Raw genomic sequence first — 26,972 nt, forward strand, 5'->3', positions numbered from 1 at the left:
TCAATCTGCCGTCCCGCTGCTTCTGGCTAAGCAGTCGGGCTCACGGGCTTTCCCGACTGCACGGAGCGGCGCATCGGGGGAGACAGGATCCGATGCCGCTTGGCGCCGAATCGAAGCATGCATATTTATTACTGCGATGTATGTTTGAAGTGTCAATGGTCAATGATTCCTGCAATTCACATTAGTTCTCACAGCTAGCAAGCTGCCTTCTTCATCAATGCACGAGCTGCTAATCCCACTTTGGTTGTCATGGCGAGCACTGGCTCAAACCAGGGCGTAACCAGCTAGTCATTTGGGGGCCCACAGTCGCAATCTGTTACAATTATCTGACAGCTAAAGTTAGCCTGCTAATATTTACCTCCAAAGATTTTGAATATGAATGTTTCAGAAAAAAGTTTCAATTTGAGAAAATTCTCTCATTTTCTGAGCTAGATAAAGTCCTTAACATCCTTCTTGAGCATTATTGAATAACAAGTGAATCATCTTCACATTTTTACTGTAACACATAAGAACATGAATGAACATTTTCAAGTGCTTTTACACTCACGTCTTAGTGATCCAAAGTGTCACTCGTGTCACTCCCCACTTGATCGCTATACTCGGCTGACACTGACAGGAGTGCTACTGCTACTGACAAGAGCATCATTACATACAATTGACAAATGTATTTCTTGTGTTTAGTGAATAATGCTAACAAACGTCCCCCCTGAAAAATCGTATGCTAAATCGCAATCGCAATATTTGGTTAAAAACACAAACCCGCAAATAGTGTAGTTTCCCAAATCACTCAGCCCTAGTCCTGATTGATGGCTAGGTAGTTTCAATTAGGCCCACATTGTCAAAATCATATCAGCTTTCTGGTGACAAGGACTAGCTAAGTGTGGGTACAGGTTTAGCCACATAAACACACGTGATGTTGTGGCTAACTACACACCAGTGTGGCTAGGAGATTTTTAGACTGTTTAGCCACATTGGCTAAGAGGTTTCATGACCCAGTGCCAACCCTGGGAGTTGATCGAGTTTGGATCGCGAACTGCGAAGAGTTCGTTTGAAACCGGAGACCACTTCAATATGGCAGTTCCAGTACTGTGTTCACACCTGACCACGCGAACTGCAACAAGGGAGAAAACGAACGAGACTTTGATCGAAGCAGATCAAATGATGCTCTGCAAAAGGTGGGCTACTATTTTCAAGCATACTGGTATTGATGCCTTTGATTTGGTGAATCTGGACCTCAGTAAGTTAAGTGAGTGAGATTGGCAAGGGAATAGAACAAAGTGCTTGACCAATAAGCCAGAATTGATTCCAAGTGAAAATACTTCACCTCGGGTCCTTCTGGATGCTGTCCACAGATGGAGAGCGACCCAGGGTCGCTTCGGGAGGGAGGGCCGGGCCTGACTTGCTGTAAGGCGACTCGGTGGACGGGCAGAACTGCAACGTGCGGTATGGGTTGCTGTAGTCAGGTCCACCTCCTGTAGCGAAGCTGCCTCTTTGGAAGGTGGAGGCGGCACTCTGGCTTCCCGTTCGCTGCAAGGGGATTGGGTCGACACCGGGGGAATGTGGGGCTAAAGTATAGGGACAGAGCAGATAGTTGAGGACCTCTTGGTACAGTTGGTTCACCACTAATGTCGTTGAAGAGGAGCAGAGTGGAGGAAGAGGACGGTGTACCGAAGTGCCAAAACCAGGTTGTACACACATGCGACATCACCAGCACAAATGGTAGAAAGAGCACAGAAGAAAATACGTGGAAAGGGAAGAAGCAAAAGAAATAAAAGAGCAGTTGTAAAAACACCATCTGTAAATGAGGCAGGGGAAACTTATGAACAGATGGGATGACTTCAGATTGGAAGCTAACTCACCAAAGTTTTCATTTAAACAAAAACTAAAATGACAGAAGAATATCAGAAAACATAAAGCAGACGGTAGCTTACAAATGAGACAGACATGCTCTTCATTTCTGCCAAGAAGACCACATGACAAACCTCTTTCAAGATTGGAAAATACATCATGGGCACCTTGCATAATAGAAATCATTTAAAAAAAAAAAAAAAAAAGTTACGCGCACACATGCAAGTGCAACCTATACGCAATGATAATAATTAAACCTAACAATCAACACAATTAAATGCATAAAATAAATAATTATTGATTCTAAACAACAATATTCCAATTCTAAGACAACAAAGTTGCTTATTAATTTTTTGCCATTTTCTTTGACATTCATACGGCTGTTTTAACTGTTTCACAAACGTATTAGTCACAAGATATTCCACCAAAAAAGCATGCTAATGATGATGAGAGATTTAAAAAAAGGTAAGAAACCAGGATTATTATTATTATTATTCAAGTATAGTTTTTAAGTTGTACTATTAAGAGTGTTTACATGCATAACAAATGACATTTTCATTTCTTACATACACGTAAGAGTTTCACTTAAAACATTACATCTGCATCATTGACAACTGTTTTGATGGAGTGAGTTTCATTATCCCCTGTAAGGTAAATATAATATCAAATCCAAAGTATTGGAAAAACCTGCGGTGCGGCAATTCATTCACACAAAATGATTATTGTGCACCTGCACAATGCATCAGCGACTTGTTAAATTCATATCCTTTGGAAAGTGTGACTCAAAAGTGAGAATTATTCTCTCTCGAAAGGTTTTCCAAATACGGCTCTCGAACGTGCTAGGTTATAATGTGGCGTGTCAGATGGCTGTAAAATCACTGAGATAAACCTTTCCCATTTTGGAGGGTCATAAAAACTTCCAGTTGTGCCCCAGCCTGAAATATGACAAAAGAAAGTGACCCAAAGGTGCCGTGCGTGAGTGAGCGACAAGCCAGGGTTCTGCAATATAATATTATAAGATCTTATAATTGCTCATTCTGTTCATGCTGCAATAAATAGTTGTATGACTCCTCGAGCAGGAGCTCGCCAACACTTCATTGCAAACATTTTAGGACAAGGGTGATTTGCTTTTATTACAAAGCGCCCAAGCCAATTCACCGAGGGGATTAATTCCGATTAATTGTCAGCCTTAAAACTAATTATCTACCAGACTGTGACTGAGGGAAAATTGCCATTGAGACCCCAATTAGATTTGCCTACCTGATCCGGTAAATAGTACGCCACAATCAGATGAAACGTGAATATTTCTTCAGCAAATCATTCTTTATAATAAACCCCCAAAACTTACTGAGTGAGTACATGCTGCATCCCTCTGTACTCTATTTCTTTCATTAGTCTTTTTCTCAATAGTTTCTAAATTTAGATGGTCCACAGCCTGATGGAGCTATTTATAGTTTGGGGCTATTTAAATCTTTTTCATGTGCGTTACTAGATATTTTGATGCCCCCCACTTGTTTTCTCTGTTAGCGTCGACTGTCTTATAAGTCAACTTTATAAAGGCTTTTACAGTTACAACATAGTTTTTTGTTAATGTTGTTTAATGAAAGGGATCATTTACAGTATGTGCAACTTTTCATCAAATACTGCCACTCGAGTTGAATTCAGAATTCGGTCGAAAGGTGCCATCTGGCCTTCATCTGTCTATTTTGTGTTTGCTTTTTCCTCAGGTTCACAATTATTTCGATTGTATTTGTAGATATTTACTCAACATGTTGAGTAAACACGCTCTGCGTACTTTCTGTGTGCATTTCACATCCGCCCATCCCTCATTTTAGCTCACCTTGTCCTCTTAGGTTGGGTTTGGTGTAAACTCTGTCTTCGTAGATGGGATCGATGTGGTGCTCAGGAGACTGCAGCGCTCGCAACTCAGAGCCCAGGTGGCTGTGCTGGCTGCTGTAAGAACCTCTGGAGCCTGTGGCGCACAGCAACGATGAAGGTTACGATCAAAGACAGAACGATTCACACGAACTGAGGACATTGAGGTAAAACTGCACAATGGGACAATGAGCTGCAGATAATATTGGAGTGCACCCATTTCATTTCCCCTTTTTCAAGTATGTTTATCGTCTGTACTAACAAAAGAAAAGAGTCAATATTTTTTTCCGTATAGGTCCCCAGAGATGCTGTTGTTGCTAGTGCCGTTTTTGAAAATAATAACCATTCAGAAACATTTTGGTGTCATTGCAACATACAGAAAGTTCTTTTTGCAAAATGACATTTTCAAAGAGGGTGCGCATATGCCTTGTCATTGTTTTGGAGTGTGTTGTTGTCGGGGTTAGGCTATTCACACCGAGTTGAACAAATGAAAGAAAAAAACAACTATTTCCAGTTTGCATTTTGTTTTCTCATATTATTATGTGTACACTTTATTTACATTTGTAAAAACTGCATTATACAATATTTGGAAAAAAAAAATAGCCAGTGGAAAAGTAACTACAGAATACATATCTTTTTTGAATGTATTCTACTATTAATATTAGTAGCACAAAGAAACTTACATAGTAGCTTTATTTGAGTATACTTTGATTAGATTTATGTGTTTATTTGTCATAGATTAATCCCTATAAGGATTTCTATGCAAGCGGTTTGAAAATGATCACTAAGGAAAGAGTAATCAGCATCTCACAAATGATAATAACAAGAAGGACTTTGCCTCCACAAACCGAAATTTGATTGGTCCAATGGAAGTCCCAAGTGGATTATCAGTCAGAACAGAGGCAGGCAATTCACGTATAAACATTTTCTATCGCTGCTGTCGAACATTATTCAGGGTACAATTGAAATATTCGGTGCTTAACAAACGTGCGAGAGCACCTGGCATAGAAGGAAAAAGAGGCAAGTGCTTTAATGCTCATCTTCAATTTCAGCGAGCTCTCAACATTTTACCATTTTGAACAGGAATCAGGAATAGAGTGAGGAACACGCTCAATTTACCTTTTCATACCAACATTTGAGTCGGCTCAACTAGGATTCTCTGAGAAGTAAAAAAAAATAAAATAATAACAATAATCAAGCACTACATTCAAACGTTGGAACTATTTTTTTTTTTAAATAATAACAATTTATTCATCGTATTCATGAAATTACGATGTGATGTGCTATGATGTGATAAAGCTATATTTACATTTTAGCATTAAAAATCTAATTGCGGCTGAAGAGCTTCTATTGATTTTGTTTGTTTGTTAAGCACTACACATTAAGACAATCCCAAACTTTTCTTTTCAGCGCAATCTTAATACTCCTCAAATGAGACTAAAGTAGCTGCTGTGCCACCGCTTCTCATTCACAAATAATGATGGAAATATGAGAAAGGTAACGAAAATCATCTCGACCTCTACCTGCCAGGCTCCCAGGCCTTTTCAGGGTTGCGTTTGCGTACAGCTCATGGGAAATTTTGTATGTTTCTCCTCCGATGTGATGCAGCATGCGCTTGGTGGGCGACAAGGTGGCGTAGCTGCCCACTACTGAGCTCAGTTGGTGGATAGGCGACAAGGTGTGATTTCCTCCTGATGGGGCTCCCATGGAAAGTGGGGAGGAGGGGCCACCGCCGCCCGGTGGCCCCACGTTGATGGGTGATGAGGTGCTGCACGGAAAGCATTTTTAGAAACATTTCGAGCATGTACTCAACCTTGATATGTTTTGAGATAACACTACACGATTGTATGAGTTCCAATACAGGAGCTGCATTAACAATTCTGTGTTTTGTCCTATTCATAATCAAATATTACCTTTATGAAAATAATACAGTAATTATTAGATCTGATTGCTATTGTCAGAGAAGTATTCATTGAACTAGATGTTGTAGTTAGCTGTGGATCAGCACCGCATCCTACATCACAGGTGTTTGGGATGTTTTGGTTAGTTCATTTAGCTATTAGTTCTCCACCACTGCCTTCAACAACTGTCCAGTTATAAGCATTATTATTTCTGGCTCGTTACAATGTACAGGCACATCTATTGTTGTAGTGTTTTTTTTTTTTTTTTTGTGCAATGGGGTGGGTACAATGCTTCATTATGTGCGATTTATTGAAATTAGCTAGGGAGAATGAACGTGAAGCAACCTGTAGGACTTGGCAAGACGACTTGGCGACTTTTTGGGCGACGACACCCGCTGTAATGTGGCATAGCTGGGCATGTCGGAGGAGGCTGAACCCAGGCGCTGCAGCTTGGTAGGAGAGCCCATCACCTGCAGAGGGGAGCTGACACGCTGAAACAGAGAGGTTGTACTTCATTCAAAGGGAATGTCACCAAGTTGAAATATTAATCTAACCCGTGTAGTCATTATATTCATAGTGATGAGCTGTGCTGGGGACTGACAAGTGGAGGCTCCGATGTGCCAGAGCAGCTTTGTGAATGAGCTCTCAGAACAAATGGACTTGCATATGATTGCATAGAACGAGTGACCCACCGTTTTCTGCTAAAAAAATGAAAAAAAGGTTAAGGAAATTTTGCAAGAATGAACGCTAAAGAGCTTAATTGTAATTATCCATCTATTTTCTGAGCCGCTTATCCTCACAAGGGTGGCGGGCGTGCTGGAGCTTATCCCAGCTATCATCGGGCAGGAGGCGGGGTACACCCTGAACTGGTCGCCAGCCAATCGCAGGGCGCATAGAAGCAAACAACCATTCGCACTCACATTCACACCTACGGGCAATTTAGAGTCATCAATTAACCAAGCACGCATGTTTTTGGGATGTGGGAGGAAACCGGAGTGCCTGGAAAAAAACCCACGCAGGCACGGGGAGAACATGCAAACTCCACACAGGCGGGGCCGGGAATCGAACCCCGGTCCTCAGAACTGTGAGGCAGACGCTCTAACCAGTCGCTCACCGTGCCGCCTTCATTTTAATTAAAGTGGTGAAATTAAATTCAATCAAAAAGTGGTTAGAAAAGGATCGGGGGTCACCGACCTTTTTGACTACTTCTTAACTACTGATTAATGCAAAGGGCGCCCAGTCTGAGACACACTTGTAAAATAACAAATGTTATTAATAATGATGTCATCTATGGGAACACACTGATCTTTTTAATGATTAATCACAGTAATTATCAACAATGACTTAACAAGGTATGAAGGTAGGAAAGAGATTAAGTATCAATGCGCAACACCTTCTATAAATATCTGCAAGGGTTTGCATTTTCTACAACAGTCCTAGAAAATCACAAAGTACTATCACGGGTGAGCTATTTTTAGAAGAGGTCCCATGGGCTACGCATGTGATCCTTGGTGCCAGCGGGCATGTTGGCGACCCCTCGTAATGGATTGCTGAAATGCATGAAGGACAGAAGAAGAAACAAGAAACAACCGCAGTATTCTACAGATACTTTGGAATCTGTGGTCTACAGGAATTGAACCAAGATGTTTGAGAGAAAGTGCTGGTTTATGATTTCTCTGGTTTTCCTCCCATTTCCCAAAAATCTGCACATTAGGTTAATTGAAGACGAAATTTCCCATTGGTGTGAATGGTTGTCTGTCTATATATTCCCTGTGATTGATTGTGTGTGTGTGTGTGTGTGCGTGCGAGAGAGAGGGACCGCAGGTGTATGTGCTTGAGCGAGAGCAGCTGCATCCCCCTGCTACAAATACTCCACCCTGACCCCACATCTTCACCTCTGCTTGCAATTAAATCAGACTCACACCATGCCATATTATTTTCTATAACCTTTTACACCCAATGCCAGTTTACGTTCCTGTACTTTTGGGTTCAGCGATTTTCTTTCTGGCATCGAATAGGTTTAAGCATTACTGGAGAGATTTCTGTACCTGTGCAGGCAAGGTGGCACAGGAGTAATACATGGATGGTCCAGAAAGCGCAGGTCCACCCTCACTGGGCATGTGGAAGGCGCTTCCAATGGCCTGTTGGGCAAATGAATCTCTATGGGACTGGGATGGAGAGTCTGTCCCCATCAATTGGGCAGCTGCCCGGCTGGACGTCACCTGGAGTGTGGAGGAACGTGACTTGACTCTCGCTCGGGTAGTAAGCAGGAGGTGGGGGGTGTCTTGTGTACCTGGTTGTAGCTGTGAACAGCCCCGCCAACATGTCCGCCGCGACCCGTGACCACTTCGCCAAGCGCCATGGCTTGGTTACTATGGTAACCGGCAGCTGCATAGGCATCCTGGTTGTTGAGCTGCAGAGCGCTATGTGAGAGAAGTCCTTGTCCTGGAGGGCGAAAGGGAAAAGATAAAGAGAAACGTCAACAACATCGGGACAAAGCAAAGCAAAGCAAATTTATTTCTATTGCGCATTTCATACACAAGGTAAAAAACAAAGAGAAAAAAAAAAGAATGAAAAAATTCAATAATTTGAATAAATATGTCATGACTAGACATTAAAGTGGTGTCTATTTCTCTCTTTCCCGTGCAGAGAAAAGAGACAGTTGAGTTAGTTTTTATGGGATTTCTTAGCTCAAGAGTCATGAGTTGAAAGAAACTTTTGATCATTGTAAAAATCCACTTAGGTCTCGGCTTGTCTCCTGCAATGTTGCTTTTTTCTTTTTTTTTTAAAATTCCAAAACTAACTGTGTAAAGATTTATTCTGTTTGTGGCCTTCAAAGTGTTTTGCAACCCAGTTTATGTGCCACGTGCCCTCTGGTGCATTTCGTTTTTTTTTTTTTTTTTTTTTAATGGGAAAAGAGTGACTCCAGCAAATGCAACAGCATCGGTTTGTAACAGGCAAAAGATTGCAAGGCATTATGAAATAAAACAATTTGGCATACACTTCTTCCTCAAGACAGCCATTTGCTTTTTATCTACTATGTTATTCTCGCCTCGAATGCTCTGCGACCCTAAAATGTTTCTGACCTCCTTTGAAAACATTCTTTTTCGAGTTTCACTTTTCATCCTCTCTGCATCTGTCTTAGCTGAATACGCCCCACCTGCTCTTGTTTGTTTCCGCTCCAAATCACTGCAAACTCAGCAGCAGGAGGTCTATATTTTTACATGCATTAACGTATGAGAATAGTATGACATTTTGCGAAATCTTCTCTTTCACTTTGCATGTCATTAAAATTGGCGTAATATCGGTAAATGCAATGAAATCTCATCTGCCTCCCAATAGTCATTAACATACTGGATTTCCTTTGTTTACATGAACATGATAATAACTCCAGTTATGAATTCATGATTCATTTCATATTACTACTAAAGCACCCAGAAGCAACCTATTTGGAGACACGAAGCAAAACCAAAGCACTGTTTTAAAAATGCAGACAGAGAGTATTTCAAGACATTTGTGTTCCTTCTTTTCTTCTTTGTTGAATTCTCTGGCGAGTTACACGCTATCCTGCTACTATGATGTCCCAAAATCTACTATGCAGGGTGCTATGCTATTAATTATGCCCATAGGGAAAGAGTTAAGAAGAATAGAATTCGGTTTTAGAGGACGACAAAAAAAAAACAATCGATGCTCTCGTAAACATTTACCCAATTCTTCTGTTGATTGTAAAGCCTGCATTTCCCCAAATGCAACATAAAGTTTAAAATGAACTTAAATGAATCACCAGAGGAGAAAAGGAGCAGACTGTGCAAAAGCCAAAGCTCTCCCATTACTCTTATTAGCTGTTCAATTTTTCATGTTTTCTTGATTAATTCACTTATGGGGGTGATAGTACTGATGTGTCCCATCAAGGGGTTTTAATTATAGACATGTTACTCTTTTTTTTAACATATACTGTAGAGAATAGGTGTCAAACACAAGGCCCGGGGGCCAGATGCGGCCCGCCACATCATGTTATGTGGCCCTCGAAAGCAAATCATGTGTGTCAACTTCCATTATTGCTCAAATCTGTACCAAAATTCCAAATTGTTAGAAAAAGAAATTTGACGCAGCATGTACTATGAGATCTGTATGTCTCACTCTAATAATGTAATCCACCACAATAAAATGTAAAAAAAAATGTACTTTATCAGCTTTTGAAATACTGAATGAGACTCAAAAAACTTGCTCGCTCACTGCTATTCACTTCAATGTAAGCGGTGTGTTACATACCACTCACGTAAATTATTGCCCGAGCTTCGTATTTTCATCCGCAGGTACGTTGTAAATTATTAATATAGTTAAGTATAGTTATAAAACATATTTGATACTTGTATTTAATGTATTTGTATGGCTTAGGGGCTGTACGGCGGCTGTTTTTTCAATAGCTCGCTTAATACCAGGAAATGTATTTTTAGCATGAGTGAAAGCCTAGTTGCATTTTTATTGGATGTAATCTGCGACGTCACCACGGCATGCACCGACCGGTAATTTATATTTTGAATCGCGGAAAAACCAGCGGCCGACTGATCGGTCACTCATAAAAACAGTTGCGAAACCCCGCATACTGCACGACAGTTCAGTCGGGTTGGGCCACGTTGCTCGGTGTGCCGGAGCCTCTAAGTTGCATAAAAATGTAGAGCGCAAACCATTGTCATGCGTAAAATACCAAGACAATGTATTCTACCTGTAAATCCAAACAAATTGCAAGTCAAGGGATGCATGGAAGAAAGGAATAATTTTATGGGACATCACCAGAAGCTGACGCAAATGGAGTCACTCTGGAAATGCATTTTGGCAACATGCAGCTTGGGCAAATTGAAAAGTCACGATTAAATACATTGAAAGGCTCCTGTACGAGTGAGTGGAGATGCATTATTTAAAATGGAGTATTAAGCGAAGGGAGCTGGGTGAGTTTACTCGGTCAAGGCCTTCCTGTCCAATATATAGATTCCTATTGGGTCAACAGCCACAAATGCAATTCACGCAGTGAAAGACTTGATGCCTCAGCTGAATTCATACACACACGTGCACTCAAACCGCATTGCCATGTACAGAGCCAGGGAAGGTTGTTTTGTATGCCACTGTAGGTGTATTTCATATGGTAGTGGATGCTTCAGGGTGCCTCATAAATACATTATCGCTGAGATGGCAAACACTGAAGGCTCTACTGAATCCACATAACGTGAGTGGAAGGGCCAGGAGAGTTTTGGGGAAAAAAAGACATTTTAGTGAGAGTAATGGAGTGTGATAAAATACTCTCTTATTGTACATTTTCAGATTTGGATGGACACACACACCCACTTGCCCTAATCCTTCCAAGGATGATGATCTTTAACCTGGATACACAGTACATCTGCATGCGTGGCTGTGGACAGCACTGATTCCTTCATCACACAAAAGCTGAGTCTTTCCTTTCACATCATTGCCAACATTCTCTATTGACATATTTTAATATTTCATAAATTGTCTATATTCAGAAACCCTTTAGAGGAGCGTGCAAGTCAAGCGCGCACAGACAAAAACACGCGTACACCACTGCATGCTCGGGTACAAAAAACAAACAAACAAACAAACAAACAAAAAACTATAAAAGACCACCTCCCATAGATTAGCATGCACACTGCACAGCGAGCATAAAGCACATTTACTCTGCTGTGTTGCTGCACTATAGCAGTCAGAATGTTGGAGTGGATTTATGCTTTGAGTGTATTTTATTACCATATGCGCTGAACTGGATGTGTGTATATTAAAAAAAATAATAATAATAATTTAAAAAAAAATAATCTTCATTTGCCTGTGTGCTAATGTGTCATGCAAACTGAAATTCTCCACTGAAAACAGCTATGCAGAACAAAGTAGTTGACAAAAAAAAATAAAAAAGCACTAAAATAAATAAAATGTGAATTACTGGACACTGTAATCTGTTATTTCCAATTTGTCTGCACAGCCACACAAACTAACAGTCTACCTGAACCAACCTCAAATAGGATCCAACAATCAGATTTCTTAAATCTTTATAGCGCACCAAGTAAAACCCTGGAAAATAATTGGAGTTTTTTAATTTATATTTCCATAATGCTCGGAGGATCTTTGATAAATATTGACTTTGATATTATGTATTATTAAACAACAAATATCATTTGGATTTGGATTCACTAATTAGCTGTGAGAAATCTTCCTGGTGCCGACTGTGAGGGGCATATTTTAAATACCCACTTTAGGGGGTACGTAAGATGCCCTTGCCCGATACGGGGCAGCAAATCAAACAGAGCAGTTATTCCTAGTCATTAATGATTAGGGTTTTAGAAAATATACAATTGGGGCCCATGAACATTCCTTTAACACATAAAAAAAATGTGATCATAGAAAATGATTTAAAACAAGGTAGTGAAAGAGCACATGCTCGTATATTAAGCAAGCCTATACTTGGAGACATTCACGATATTACATGGACTAAAATAGCTGTTAAGTGGAAAAAGTAACACAAATAAGTAATGAATCATTGGAAGTGCAGAACGACAAATATTCAAATTAGAAAGATGTGACAGATTGGGGCACGGTTGATGACTGGCTAGAGCGTCTGCCTCACAGTTCTGAGGACTGGGGTTCAATTCCCGGCCCCGCCTGTGTGGAGTTTGCATGTTCTCCCACGTGCTGTGTGGGTTTTCTCCGGGCACTCCGGTTTCCTCCCACATCACAAAAACATGCGTGCTCGGTTAATTGATGACTCTAAATTGCCCGTAGGTGTGAATGTGAGTGTGAATGGTTGTTTGCTTCTATGCGCCCTGCGATTGGCTGGCGACCAGTTCAGGGTGTACCCCGCTTCCTGCCCGATGATAGCTGGGATGGGCTCCAGCACGCCCCCGGGACCCGCGTGAGGTGAAGCGGCTCAGAAAATGGATGGATGGATGGATGACAGATAGGATTTTCATTTCTTTTCCAGTTTGCCCCCATATAAAAATTATTGATTATAAACGGTATGATACATGATGATTCTACCTAGAGTGTAATGGCTCTTGAGGGTCATATATCATGAACTGTAGTGTGGACAGGAAGTGGCAAACAAAGCGATGCCAACAAACTCTTTTGGGGGTAAAAAATACAAAAGCTCTTAGAGAATGCTAAATCCTTCGGCTTTTCCTCATTTCTAGAAAAGTGTGATAGCGACGGGAAGAAATCCAATAAGGGCAATATCATACAAACAACAAATATTGTTCAAATCTGACAGCATTGATGGCATATTAGTAGAAGGGGAAAAAATTATCCTTTTGGCAAATAAGATGGTCTGTGTTGTGCAATTCTACTCATTTTACAATGAGTTTAGTGGATGAACTTTTGCATTGGACAACTTTCAACCTCTCCCAACATCCTCATAGCTCTCTCTTATTTCATTTATCTCTCAATTTCATGTTTATTATTGTTTTTTTTGTCCAAGGAATGTAATATAAAATGTCTGTCTTTGCAGGCAAGTTCTACATGTACTGTACGTACCTGTGCATGATAGCATGTGTCTACATAAACAGTTTGTATTCACCTGTACACTCATTGTACATCATGTGTGTGCTTGTGCACGCGTGTTTGTGCATCTGCGTGTGTGTGTGTGTATGTGTCAATGTGTGCGTGCTCCTCTCTGCATTGTGAGCAGCAGGCCAGCTGACACATCGGCAAGGAAGGATTAGCATATCAAACTCTTGGAACGACTCTGCGTGTCTCCCGACAGTTACCTCGCTCCCATGGGGTGAACTGGAGCAAAGGCATGGGTATGATATCTGTGACTGAAGGGGGGTAGAAGAGTGGAGAGTGTAGCACAGAGGCAATAGGGAGTTCCTCTGGCTCTCACGGGGGGAGGTTAGAAACAAACTCATTGCACTGCGGGATTACAATAAAGCAACTTTCAATGTTTCAATAGAATTTGAAATACTGTTGAGACAACTGATTCAGATATTATTGATTTACTCATTTAAAAGTATCATTTGGAAATATTTAAAGTTGTTTTCTTCCAATCTTGTCAAATGCATTGTGTAAAGTGTCCTAGGGATAGCAACAAAAGCAATGAGTGATCCACTTTCTCCGATAATATACGGAACAGCAACCCATTCTGTGTAGAGGTGAATCCAAGATGGATAACCCTCAAAAAGGAATGCTATCAAAAAACTTTCAATCACGAGTCTTGCAATTAAACGTCCTGTATTTTCCCAAATCAACTTTTTCTAGTATTTGGGACATAATATTGTCTCTATGGCGTATACTAAACATGAAATATTAATTAAAATCATCCACGTATTCCTGAGTCTCTTTCTGCCGAGAGGCTTGAAATCAGGTAACTTGAATTTCTCGAACGTCACACGCGAAGAGCGTCGCCTTTTCTTTCCGCTCCTGAGCCAAAACACGTGGTCTCACGAGTGGGTCTTCTACACGGAGGCAACCAATCAGAGAAAAGGGGACGGTCTTAGCCAAATATGGACAAAGCGGGTACAAAACTGGGTCAAACAGAAGTTGATGTCAGAGTGTGTGTGTGTGTGTGTGTGCGTATATATATATATATATATATATATATATATATATATATATACACATACATATGTAACCCTAACCGTAGCCGCAAAGGGTAATGTTCGAGATATAGTCGGGGTCGCCGCCACACACAGCTTGGGCTCTGATACCAGTCCTCTGGAGAGGGATTGGACTCTCTTCCACTCTGAAGTTGCCCATGGTGAGAGGCACCAAGCACGTGTGTGTGCAGTTCGATGATCGACTTTGTGGTTGTGTCATCAGACTTGTGGCCGCATGACTTGGACACTCGGGTGAAGAGAGCGGCGGAGCTGTAAACTGATCACCATCTGGTGGTGTGTTGGCTCTGATGGTGGGGGAAGACGCCAGTCTGACCTGGCAGTCCAAAATGTACTGTGAGGGTCTGCAGGGAACGTCTGGCAGAATCCCCTGTCAGAAGGCGTTTCAAGTCCCACCTCTGGCATTGCTGGGGGAGCCGATGTGAGCTGTGGCCGTAAGGTGGTCGCTGCCTGTCGTGGCGGCAACCCCCATGCCCATTGGTAGACACCAGCGTTGAGGGATCCCGTCAAGCTGAAGAAGGAGTCCTATCAGGCCTTTTTGGCCTGTGGGACTCCTGAGGTAGCTGATGGGTACCGGCTGGCCAACTGGAATGCAGCTTTGGTGGTCGCTGAGGCAAAAACTCGGGCGTGGTAGGAGTTTGTTAAGGCCATGGAAAATGACTTCCGGACGGCTTCGAGGACATTCTGGTCCACCATCCGGCCTCTCGGGAGAAGCGAGCAGTGCACCATCAACATTGTGTATAGTGGGGATACGGTGCTGCTGACTTCCACTCGGGACGTTGTGAGTCGGTGGGGAGAATACTTTGAAGACCTCCTCAATTCCACCGACACGCCTTCCCATGAGGAAGCAGAGTCTGGGGTCTCTGAGGCGGGCTCTCCTATCTCTGGGGTTGAGGTCACTGAGGTGGTGAAAAAGCTCCTCGGTGGCAAGGACCCAGGAGTGGATGAGATTCACCTGGAGTTCCTAAAGGCTCTGGATGGATGTTGTGGGGCTGTCCTGGTTGACACACCCCTGGAACATCGCGTGGACAGGGCCTCTGTATTAGCAGAGAGGGGTGGTGGTCCCTTTTTTAGGAAGGGGGACCGGAGGGTGTGTTCCAACTCCATGGGGATCACACTCCTCAGCCTCCCTGGTAAGGTCTATTCAGGGATGCTGGAGAGGAGGGTCCGTCTGAAGTCGAATCTCAGATTCAGGAGGAGCAGTGTGGTTTTCATTCTGGCCGTGGAACAGTGGCCCAGCTCTACACCCTTGGCAAGGTCCTCGAGGGTGCATGGGAGTTCGCCCAACAAGTCAACATGTGTTTTGTGGACTTGGAGAAGGCATTTGACCGTCTCCCTCAGGGAGTCCCATGGCGGGCTCTTCGGGAGTATGGAGTACCAAATCCCCTGATACGGAATGTTCAGTCCCTGTACAACCAGTGTCAGAATTTGGTCCACATTGCTGGGAGTAAGTCGGATTCCTAAAAATGCTCCTAAAAAATAAAAGTGTATAACGGGAATTTCCCCGTGCAGGACAAAGGATGCTTCTTCTAAACAATCAAGGGAAATATATGAACACTACTATGCTATATGCAGTATTGATGTGGAAGATCCAATGGTATTATATTCCAAGAAATCATGTTTCCAATTTCACCAAAGAATTAAGAAAGTTATGTTATTATTAATGAAGTCATATAATAGTAATCTTAACAATGGTCTTACGATCTCCCGTAGAGGTGTCCTGCGAGTCTAAGATGCCTGATTCCTGGAGCGATCTGATACAGGAGTCCACCAACTCCAGGCCTGTTGTCAGCTCCTCCTCTATGTCCTTCTGTCCATCTGCATGTGCAGAGCATAAAAAGAAAACATTACAGGGCGCAGCTTTCTGTCACATATCAAGGCTGTCTATCGATGTCTACAGCCATATCTTACTATACGGGGAGTGCTGATTAAAACAAACCTAGACCTTAAGGTCACAAGTTGTACAGTATACTATATATTCAGGGATGGCCATTTACTTTCTAAGCATGACTGTGCCACAGTGCACAAGGCAAGGCCCAAACATGCATAATCAGTGGGTGGAAGTAGCTTAGTCTGCAAGGACGTGGCTTAGACACTATAGAGATGTAGGACTTAACCTTGTTACGGGTGGAATTCAACAGAGCGCAAAACCTCGATGTGGACTCGTTTTATTTAGATTTGCCAATTTTTATTTTTATTCAGTTTCTGATGCTCTTTGGTTGGTTTAAAAAAAAATTAAAAAAATCCCAGAGGCAAACTTCACACCCTTGTAGATAGCCTTCCTAGAAGAGTGGAAGCTGAGAACAACTCCATGTACATCATTTGAGAAATGGATCTTGTGAGGTTTGAATGATTTAAGGGCTGACTTGGAGCCAGTCACAAGGTGTCATGAGTGTTGAAAATCCTTAGAACTCGCATTTGCTTGTGCCCGGTTCATTCCAGCACACTCTGACAATTGTCTGCTGGTGGCCTCTCCCATAGCAGTTTTGAAACCAAATTTTAAACGCAATCTTATGCAGGAACAGCACACGGGACGAGTTAAATCAAACAAAACATGGCTTTTATGCGGTTGCTGGCTTCACCAAAAATATCAAAGCAACAGATTTGTTTTCTGTCACTCCGTAATATATTTGTTTGTCTAGTTTGTCTTCCATTAACACTTCCAATGCCATCCCTTTAAATTTAATTTTGCACTTGCGGTGCAAATATGACTGTTTCCTGTACTTATACACCTGTTGTCACCAGCAAAAACATTTTAAATTTTTGTTTTAGCATTAGTGAACATGCAAGTTAGTGCCGGCTATTAGGGCTCTCAGTAAAAGATTCCAATCTTTGTAAATGACTCGCAACATAACTACCAAGAGCGCACACAGTTTCTGAGTGTGAACACACAATTTAGCACCCACTATTTGGGATCTTTGTAAATCAGACCCTAAGGGCGGAGCCTGAGTCAAGGGGTATATGTAATTAATAACACTGCAACAAATCTTGTGGCATTGATGTCTACAGGTTAGCCTTGCCTTGGCCGCCAAGTGGACAAATCCATCTAAGCGAGTCCTAGGAGCAACATTAGTCTCTTATTGAGCGAGAGGGAGACAAATGGTAATAGTAGAGGTTTTCGTGAGCGGATTACGGAGGACAGTTTTATTGACTTTAGTTGATGCTATTGCACAGAAATGACACTGGGGGAAACCAATTCTATTATAGTCTGCACTGCTACATGCTGGACTTACTACTATCGTCACCCTGCCCAAAATTCATTTCATTTTTTAAAAACCTTTTTTATTCAGAGGTGATGGGTTCTTAATGGTAAAGGAGTTATGACAACATCAAAAGGACTAAGTGGAATGAGAAAGTGTTTCCTTTTTCAATGCCAAAGAATTGAATCTAACATTTCTGGAGACTGCTTTGATACCATTTTTACAGTACAGGGCAAAGCTGCCACTTTAAAAGACTTAAGATTAAAATGCTTTCAAAGAACAAAAAAAAAAGACCCCACCTTTCTCATTTAAGTCATTACCTTTGCGGAAATATTAATCACAAGTCAAAGGTCAAACCGGACAGATAAAGAAACGGTGTGGCAAGCATGTTTGCAAGAAAAAAAATGCAAGCTTTGAGTGACAAGATATTGATTAGAACGTAGATCGCTTGTGTGGTTTTTACTCAACATTCAGTCAGAAATGCAAGACTATGAGTGAGAAGAAATTATTGTTCTAGTTATGCTCACACATGCCCAGAAGACCTTTTCTACAGCAGCCATCATGTTTCTTGTACAGAATTGAATATGAACAATGGGTGAACGCAAGATGCAATATGCACAGTCAGCACAGAGCTGTAGAAGAATTCAAACAATGGTGCACTAGATAACATTTATGATGAGATTTTAGTGGAAGGATTTACTACCTTGGTTGTTCCAGCGAAATTTCTCCTCTGCCGAACTGCAAGACACAAATGACAGACACCAAACAAGGTTAGAACCATTGGCATAAGAAAAGAAAATACAAACATGCAAACAATTTGTGTTTCTTGTCTTTGCTGGTCCAATTTACAATACACTATAACAATAAAGTCACCAGCATCATATTGTATAAAATATCATAAATCTATTAGAGTTATGGTTTACAATTGAGCTAACAAAAGACAGAGAGAATTGAGAATGCTATTTCATACTGACCCAATAATCTACAGTCCACTGTTTTTATTTTATTTTATTACCAAAGGCTGTTTTTACCTGTGATGCTTTTGGAAACGGGTAACATAAACACACATGATCAATGTTCTTATTGTTCATGAACATTAAGCATTGATGTCTTTATTACGGCAGCAATTCAACATTTTGTGGTGCAATGCATGCTGGGAGCACACAGCTTCACAATTCTGCTGCACGCAAATTACAGTAACTCTGTGTAACGTCAACCAAAAATCCCATGATGGAGTGAAAACTGTAGTTAATTACTGTAAAATCACTTTAAAGTCATTTAATTGTAATTGTATGTGATAAATAACTTAAATAATAATTTACAGAAATGTCTAACAGTGTGACCAGACATTGAAATATAAAGTATTTGTCAGTCATTTTTGGACAATGATTTTCCGAAAACCTATAACAAATTGAATGCAATACTTGTTTGTTTGTTTGTTTTTTTATTGGTAAACACTGTAGTAAGAAAAAAAAAAAAGAATAACATAAACAAATCTTAATGTGCACTAACTTCTGTCTTTTTTAAAACTTTAAATATGGGTGTTTACTGCTATTTGGTATTACTACAGGATTAAATGGGGGAAAATATCAAATGTCCTCCTGTCAGAGATTCTATTTAAAAAGGTTTTGAGAGAAAAGAACAAAAATGGAGTTAAAAAAAATGTTGGAGACCGTGAGATGGACAGAGGCAGCATAAAACACAAAGAGAGGAACAGCCGACAGAAAATGAGGAAAAGCAGCAAAACAAAGAGAACCCTGCTAAATCCAATGAGTCTTAAATGAGCAAATCCCAGATATAGCAATGAAAATCCTGTTATTTCACCCACCCAATATACACACACTGAACGCCGTCTGTAGTGTATAATCCATCTATTACTGTGCCCGCGTAGTATCTCTTATCTGTGCTGACCACAATGGCCAGTCCTCAGGTCAACACAGTGGCGAGATTATAGGGACACAAATAGAGCAGACAGCAAACAGAAAAGAAAGAGACGATCCAGATAGATCTTATGAGCTATCGACAATCATGCTGCCATTGACTATTTCACTGCGTGGATAAAGGATTTAAAAGCCAAAGTCTCATTGTGGTTCATTTACTTTGAACTGGTTTATACATACAAAGGAACCCAAGATCAAATGTTTTAGCATTGTAACATACTGGGCAAGGCAAGATACATTTAAAATTAACCATTTGAAGGGAGTTCATTGGAGACTCTAAATTGCCCGTAGGTGTGAATGTGAGTGTGAATGGTTGTTTGTTTGTATGTGCCCTGCGATTGGCTGGCGACCAGTTCAGGGTGTACCCCGCCTCCTGCCCGATCACAGCTGGGATAGGCTCCAGCACGCCCGCGACCCTAGTGAGGAGAAGCGGCTCAGAAAATGGATGGATATAAATATATACACACACACACACACACATGTAATTTGCTTCTCTCTATAATTGTAACTTTTTTCTTACTATTAGATTGTTCTTAGTGATGCAGATTCAGCAAAACAAACATCGCTGCACTTGACACGATGTTTAGCAACATACTCCACGGGAAAAACAAATCTGCACCAATAATGCAGGACAGTATTTTACAATCAAACTTCTTTGTCAAGAAAACAATATGTAGATTAAGCCACAGTTTCAGAACGGGGCGAGGCTGACATGCATTAGACAATGATAACGTAATTCAAGTATGTGCCTGTACCAACAAACTTCACTGCAATATCATCATTGCCCGTCACCACACGTCGAAAGCCAACAAAGGCTGCGAAATGACCGTAACGACATGTACTCAGCCTATGCAATTGTGGCGACAGTGGTAATTTCTCTCACTCGACAACTCTCCCGCTACCACTTTCGATGCTATAAAATGGGCTGAACTGTGAAAATTCTGTCACATCCCATTTCCACTTCATGGCCCCGAAGTACATCATGTTCACTCTGGCGAGCTTGGGAATGCTGGCCCGTCACGGTATATAAAGAACAAAACTCAACTAAGTGCAGAGAGTCGGAGTCGTAAAGAATCTATCCATGATAGATCGGGATGTCAGCAGTCGTAGCAGCCCTGGCGTAAAAGGATAATTAAACCAGGCAGTAACTATAATGCCACTGCATGTGGTGCACATCTCTGATCATGCTCAACATTTGTCACTTACGGCTCTACAGTGAATGATCTGAGGTTAAAAGTAAGACAATGTCTGAAGAGGGTAATTAGATGCTAGAGCAGGAGTAAAGCAGCTTTTAAAGTGACACTATTAAGTGATAAAATGAGACTCTAGTAAGTGAATTTCAATACAGATTACTAGCAGGATTGGAGAGACCTGGTTGCCTCTGAGGTACGTTTACTGGCAGACCGTGAATGCCAAGGAGAAGCTTCATTTTTAACATATGGATACAAGTATCGCTATGCAGCGGGAACCCATTACAATGTAGAAATCTAGTGCGTCACCTGAACTTCAGCTAATTACCCATTACGTTGGAACAATAGCTTACTGTGGATGCCACTTAATTTATAGCCTAATTTGTAGCCTGAATATGAGAGATAATTAAACCGGTGAAAAATTTCAACATCCTTGGAAGAGTGCTGAACTTGCTGAAATGGGAACAGGAACGGGAAACTTGCTTTCTGGGATGTTCTTGGACTTTTGGCTGTCCGTGACCTCATTCCTCATGTTTGGTGGAAGTATTCTACTGCAGGTCATCTCAAGTTGAGACAAATCACACTTTGAAGTCCATTAGAAAGATTACTGGCAAGCAAAACGTGAACGTGACAGCATTTGTTTCCAGTAGCTGCTGTACAATTACCCATTGAAACAACCTTTCCTTAATTACAGTATAAAGAGTTTTTTACATATCGCTGACATGGGCAGAAGTACCGCATCTCATCAAAGAGAGCAAGCCATTTTCAACACTTAATATTGGTCACTCATTTTAAAAAATAACATAACCATGTGAGGACTGACCAATGACAAAATATGAAATTGACCAAATTTGGACATAGGAGATTTCGCCTTGATGGCAACGATATATACTTCCATGAAAGTGTGGTTTAAGAAATGTACGAGGGGCAGTCAAAAAGTAATGAGCCCAATTTTCCTCTCGCTTTATTCATTGCAATAGAAGGACAATATACGCATAGAAATGAAGCCCAAAATGTGGGATTTGATAGCGACTTTTTGATATAATCTCCCTTTTTCTCAACAACGATTGTCCCATACACATTTTGCAACCTTTTGAAAATGTTTAGTGGCGGTTCCGCTTCCAAAGCAGGAATTTCTATCACAGCTCTCTGCTTCCGATGAACATTTAACAGTGATGTCATTTCCAAAATGGCTGACAGGAAGAGGGCAGGCTTAAACAAAACAACAACATATATTTGTAAAATAAAGCTTCAAACAAGTATTTAAAGTACAGACATCATCAGAAGACGTGGTGAACCCGCTTACATCGTCAGAACAAATGTTCTGAGAGCGCATGAGACTGGGAGAGCGAGAAGCAGAAATCTCCTGTGACCCACAAAATTGGTCAGTGGGAGGCAGCCATTTTGACTTGAAGCCAGAAGTTAAATGAGATGCAAGGAGGACATGTTGGTTCTCTGCAGGAAACGAACCACTCTGTGAATGGCCCAGAGACATTTAGTGACCTGGAGATAGTTGGAGACTTAGAGACAATATTTCTTAGCGGAGAAAGGCTTGCCCCTGTATGTACAATCATCTATTGATTGTTAGTTTCTCTTTCATCCCTTTATCTGCTGTGCTGCTTATGCTCACTAGAGTCCCAGCTGAGCTCGACCTATTTAATACTTAGTTCAGAATTTTGTCTTTGAATGACTTTCACAGGCATTGCATTGCTCAGAGAGCCCTATGGTTTGGGGTTCTAACATCATCTTCTGCTCGGGCAAGTGCTTTCCTGTGGAGAATTTTCTTTGAAAATAAAGGTGTACATGTAGAGAGCATCAAACTCTGCAGTTGAGGCATTTGAACCTTCACATTGAATTTGTGACAAGTCAACTCTCTCAATGACGGCCTTTAAGCTCCCGGCACATCTTTGCACTTGTTGCACACACGCATTTGCACCACGCACCGAGGCCGTGTGCCAGGTCGCCTTATCTGTATTGATTGGGTCCAGCCAAGCTGCCCCCAAAAACATGGCAGACTTCCAGAGCTAAATTAAAGAGAACATCATTCTAGAGCCAAAATGGCCACCTGTCAATGCTCGCTGCAGCTGACACACAGGTGTGCCCAGCTTTGAATTTACCACAATAGTATGACCATAATTAAATACAATATTATTTTCCTATTTCCAATCAACTTAAGTGGTGCATGGTATTCCTAGCCGCTCTGTCACAAATATGTAACTGAGTTGGCATCCGATATTGGAATGATATCATCTCTCAAGATCTTTAATGAGGTAGCTGGAGATGGGCAGAAGAAATGAATATATAAAACAGCCATGTCTTGGCATGCAAGCAACAGTTCAGCCCAAAGTTATTATTACATTTTCAGTTAATGTGGATTCTTTGTCCAATGTGTATCTTCCGGCTGGAAATATCCCAACGAGAAGTTGCTTAAAATTAATTTATGAAAAACATCATTCTTCTTCATTCTTCATAATTCATTTTGGTTTTTTTCAATTACTCATTACCCTGACGTTATCAGACAAGTCGGATAACAAAAGGATCACAACAAATTAAACATTATCACTACACTTAAAGAAGAAGAAAAAAAAACACTTACATGATGATAAAATATGAATGTGTTGCATGTAAAAGTTAAATAAAAATGTAACTTCAATACAATCTTACAAACAAACAGTTCTTAAAGATTAAATGCTAATCTATAGGACTTCAAAGTTAAATACAACTGAGCTGGACTTCAATTTTTGTACTTGAAAAGTGAATGGTAAAAGTTGCCGTCTAATATGTTTGATGGTATTTCATCTTTTAAATGGTGTACATTTTATTTGTATTTAATTCAGTGGTTCTTGCATAACACGAGAAGGAGCCCACGTATCGCCATATTTTAACAATCAGGGTTCGTATAAGGTAGAAATCTAGAACATATGCTTGTCATTGAAAAAGGTTATGAAAAATATTTTACAAAAATATATGTGAATCCAATGAGACTGAATTAATTAGAAGATATCTTGACAGCTTACTCTTTGAACATGTTCTCATCTTGTGTCATCACCATTTAAAAGACACCAATACACAAAATAAAAACGTCACTTGAACTCGACATTCGGCCTGGCTATCAATAATTTTAAATGTAATTGTATATGATGATCATTCTTATTTTAGCTTAACCATTGACAGGCATGGTCTACTATTAGAGAATGTCGAGTAAATAATAGTGGTGTAACGATTCATTCATTTGCTTTTGAAGAGGCCTCCCGCAGGTCAACATAAGTACATTACAAATACATACGATTAAAATGTGTTTGTGTGGCTGAGAACAAAATTCCTCAGTGTCCATGTGTTTGTGTGATTGCTTATGAGCTGACTGCTACAATAATCAAAGACAGACAGTCACTGCTAAGTGGCAATGAAAACATACTTCCAAGCCACAAACACACACGTATGCACACACACACACAGTGAAACATAGAGATATTGGGCTTACTGAGAGTGTCTGGGCTCACAGTGACTCCATGTGCGTTAGTGCCTTTCAGCGCCGTGGGTTTAATGAGCGGAACTTGATTGCATTTCCTTCCCAATTCTTTGTTACCTCCTGGCTTATCTTGTTCGTTTCTTTCTCTCAGTCAGTCATCCCCTTTTTGCCTTTTTTTTTTTTACCATCATGCTTCCTTCATGCTGCTCTTCTCTACAATGCCCTGTTTTATGTGTATCGCAGCTGATTCCTTTTCTTTTACATTTCAAAATGTACTGTGACTTTTTTCCTCATTGTACAATTTTAAAATCATGATTTTGTTGTTGTTTTTTTTCTTACGGCGGCAGGGTGACCGACTGGTTTGCACATCTGCCTCACAGTTAAGAGATCCTGGGTTTGCAATGTTCTCCCCGTGCCTGCGTGGGTTTTCACCGGGCTCTCCGGTTTCCTTCCACATCCCAAAAACATGCATGGTAGGTTAATTGAAGATTCTAAATTGCCCGTAGGCGTGAATGTGAGTGCGAATGGTTTGTTTCTATGTGCCTTGCGATTGGCGATTGGCAATCAGTTCAGACTATACCCCGCCTCTCGCCCAGAGATAGCTGGTATAGACTCCAGCACGCCCGCGACCCGCGTGAGAATAAGCGGTTTGGAAAATGGTTGGATGTTTTTATTACACTGCACATTGCTGTTTCTTTGTCTAAACTAATGAAACATCAAAATTCAATTGGATTTTGACCATAGCGTGTCTGCCTGGCACTCGAGAGGTTATGGGTTTGAATCTTGGTGCCTGAGCCCCACCTGTGTGGATTTTAACACAGCTGGGCCAAGATGGAGCCGCGTATACGGCGCCAGGTGGAGTAAACCCGTGCTTGAGCGGGTTTACTTCAGGTCTACGGCTGCCTGCCATATTCCACAACACACACATTGGTGTATATGTGTGTTATAGTTTGCTCATCAATATGTGCGCTGTGATTGTCTAGCGGCCAGTCCAGGGTGTACCCCGCCTCTTGTTCATATTTCAGCTGGGACTGTCTCTAACTCACCTTGTGGACAAAGTGAATTGAAAATTGATGGATGTAATTTGAACAGTGTCATGGATTGTTTTTTTTTTCTTTCTTTTTTTTTTTCAAACAATGCACGCAAGTCTGATTATGGGGTCATGCCCTTGTGACATCATTATAGACTCTGCCAGACCTTAGCAAATCAAGCATAATTATAGGTAATCTAGAAAATGCTGTTTACATGCAATGTCAGGCTTAAAGCTAAGGCACATTTTTGTTGTTTTCACAACACAAATTAACTTTTTCAGAAGCCTAATTAGATTTTTTTATTATTATTCAGGATTACACTTCTATGGACCAATAGAGGTTGTGACCTTTTAATAAAATGAGTGTTGACCAGACACAGCAACGTTACATTCATTCAGAACAATGGCATTTAAAGACAAGGATGCAATGTGACTCCAGATGACGATGCCCTTCCAAAGACATGTAGAGAAAGGAAGAGTCAGGAAAACTAAAACTGAATAACAAAGCCTCATCCACACATCACATACTGAAAGATTCTAAAACGTTTTGGGCAAATCTGTAGTGCCATTCATTGCTTTGCTAGTGCAGTTCAATAGTCAAGTGGGAACGCTATCATATGAAACCTGGTGTGCATAAACATGCGGCCAGAGACCCCTTGAAGAACGAGATCTTGCAAGGGAACTAGTGTGCTTCGGTTTACTTGAGCTCAAATGTGAAAACTCCACAGAAAGGACACCGACCAACATTAACGTCAAAGCAAAAACCGAGAGAAAACTACAAGATATTTAACAGTAAAAATCTGCAAATGTGTCGCAATTATACATCACATACGCAATCCAATCAGGTTGTTACTGTGTGCATAACTTTTTATGGTGTAGCCTTTGGTTTACTTTGGTTTGGACAAAAGTGCCGTGTTAACACAGTCTTGAACATGTCAGTTATTCTCAAATTCACTGATTTAAAAAAAATTGCTGCCTGCATAGAGAGACTGATAAAAAAATATTATATTGATCATCAGAGTGTGAAAGAAGTTTTATTTTGAAAATCAGGTGCATCCAACTGTGTCTCCGTGCACGTGACAAAAGTAAGCTCATAAGCTATCGAAATGAATAAAAAACAAATGTGTTTGAATGGACTTTTCAACGAGAGGAAAAGGCTAAACGAGAGAAAAAGAAGAAGAGCTGACAACTGTATTTTGGAGACAATACCAGCAGTCCTTTATAAATACGGGTTTATCACTACTGATACTACTACTATGTGTGTGTTGTGGTTGTTAGCTTCCCTCTGCCTTGTGCACACCTGCTCCTGAGAGCATCTTCCCCACCTGCGCCCCGTTCACCCTAATTACCCCATGCATTTAACCTCGTGTCTCATTCTATCTGGTCGCCAGTTAGTTGTACCTTGTCGTCACATTACAGCATTCCTAGTTCCACGTTCCTGACTCACAGTAAGCCTTAACCCAGTTTCTGATTACTGACCTTTCCTTTTGTCTCACACTTTTTAGATACTGTTGCCTTCGCTGACTGCTCACGTGTACCAACCTTGCCTGTTTATTAAACTACTCTTTTGGAACTGTGCTTTGTGCATCGGAGCAGTGCATTTGGGCCCTGTCCGTTGCTCCGTTCATGACAGAAGGAACTGGCCGTAACATCGACCCAGCAGACTCATACCCAGTACATAATGCTCTTCAAGCGCAGGGCCAATGCCTCATGAAGCAGGATGAGCAGCTTGCTGCTTTTCACTTACATCTCGGAGAACTGTCTGAGCATCAGAATGCCATGATGAGACAGGTGGCATCACAGTTTGAAGTTTTAATGAATGCTGTACAGAAGAAGGAATCAGCAGTCACAGCGCCTGATGCAGCCACGGTACCACTTCTTCCATTTGAACCAGTCACCATGCCGCC

At 41.1% G+C, this 26,972-nt stretch overlaps 1 protein-coding gene across 10 annotated transcripts in view; it reads right to left on the reverse strand.

The window, feature by feature from the left end:
• ctnnd2b (catenin (cadherin-associated protein), delta 2b) overlaps positions 1-26,972 on the reverse strand; it is a 122,097-nt gene that overhangs the window by 37,894 nt on the left and 57,231 nt on the right. For 8 of the 10 annotated variants that reach the window (XM_061796613.1, XM_061796617.1, XM_061796610.1 and 5 more), the window contains 8 exons: positions 18,140-18,174; positions 15,938-16,054; positions 7,918-8,069; positions 7,673-7,846; positions 5,970-6,115; positions 5,247-5,491; positions 3,689-3,820; positions 1,325-1,622 (listed from right to left, as the gene is read on the reverse strand). In XM_061796613.1, the coding sequence (XP_061652597.1) occupies positions 1,325-1,622; positions 3,689-3,820; positions 5,247-5,491; positions 5,970-6,115; positions 7,673-7,846; positions 7,918-8,069; positions 15,938-16,054; positions 18,140-18,174 (1,299 nt within the window). The remainder of the gene's footprint in view (positions 1-1,324; positions 1,623-3,688; positions 3,821-5,246; positions 5,492-5,969; positions 6,116-7,672; positions 7,847-7,917; positions 8,070-15,937; positions 16,055-18,139; positions 18,175-26,972) is intronic. The other 2 variants (XM_061796620.1, XM_061796614.1) reach the window with 1 other exon arrangement.

Source organism: Phyllopteryx taeniolatus, chromosome 14, assembly GCF_024500385.1.
Source record: "Phyllopteryx taeniolatus isolate TA_2022b chromosome 14, UOR_Ptae_1.2, whole genome shotgun sequence".
Lineage (NCBI taxonomy): Eukaryota > Metazoa > Chordata > Actinopteri > Syngnathiformes > Syngnathidae > Phyllopteryx > Phyllopteryx taeniolatus.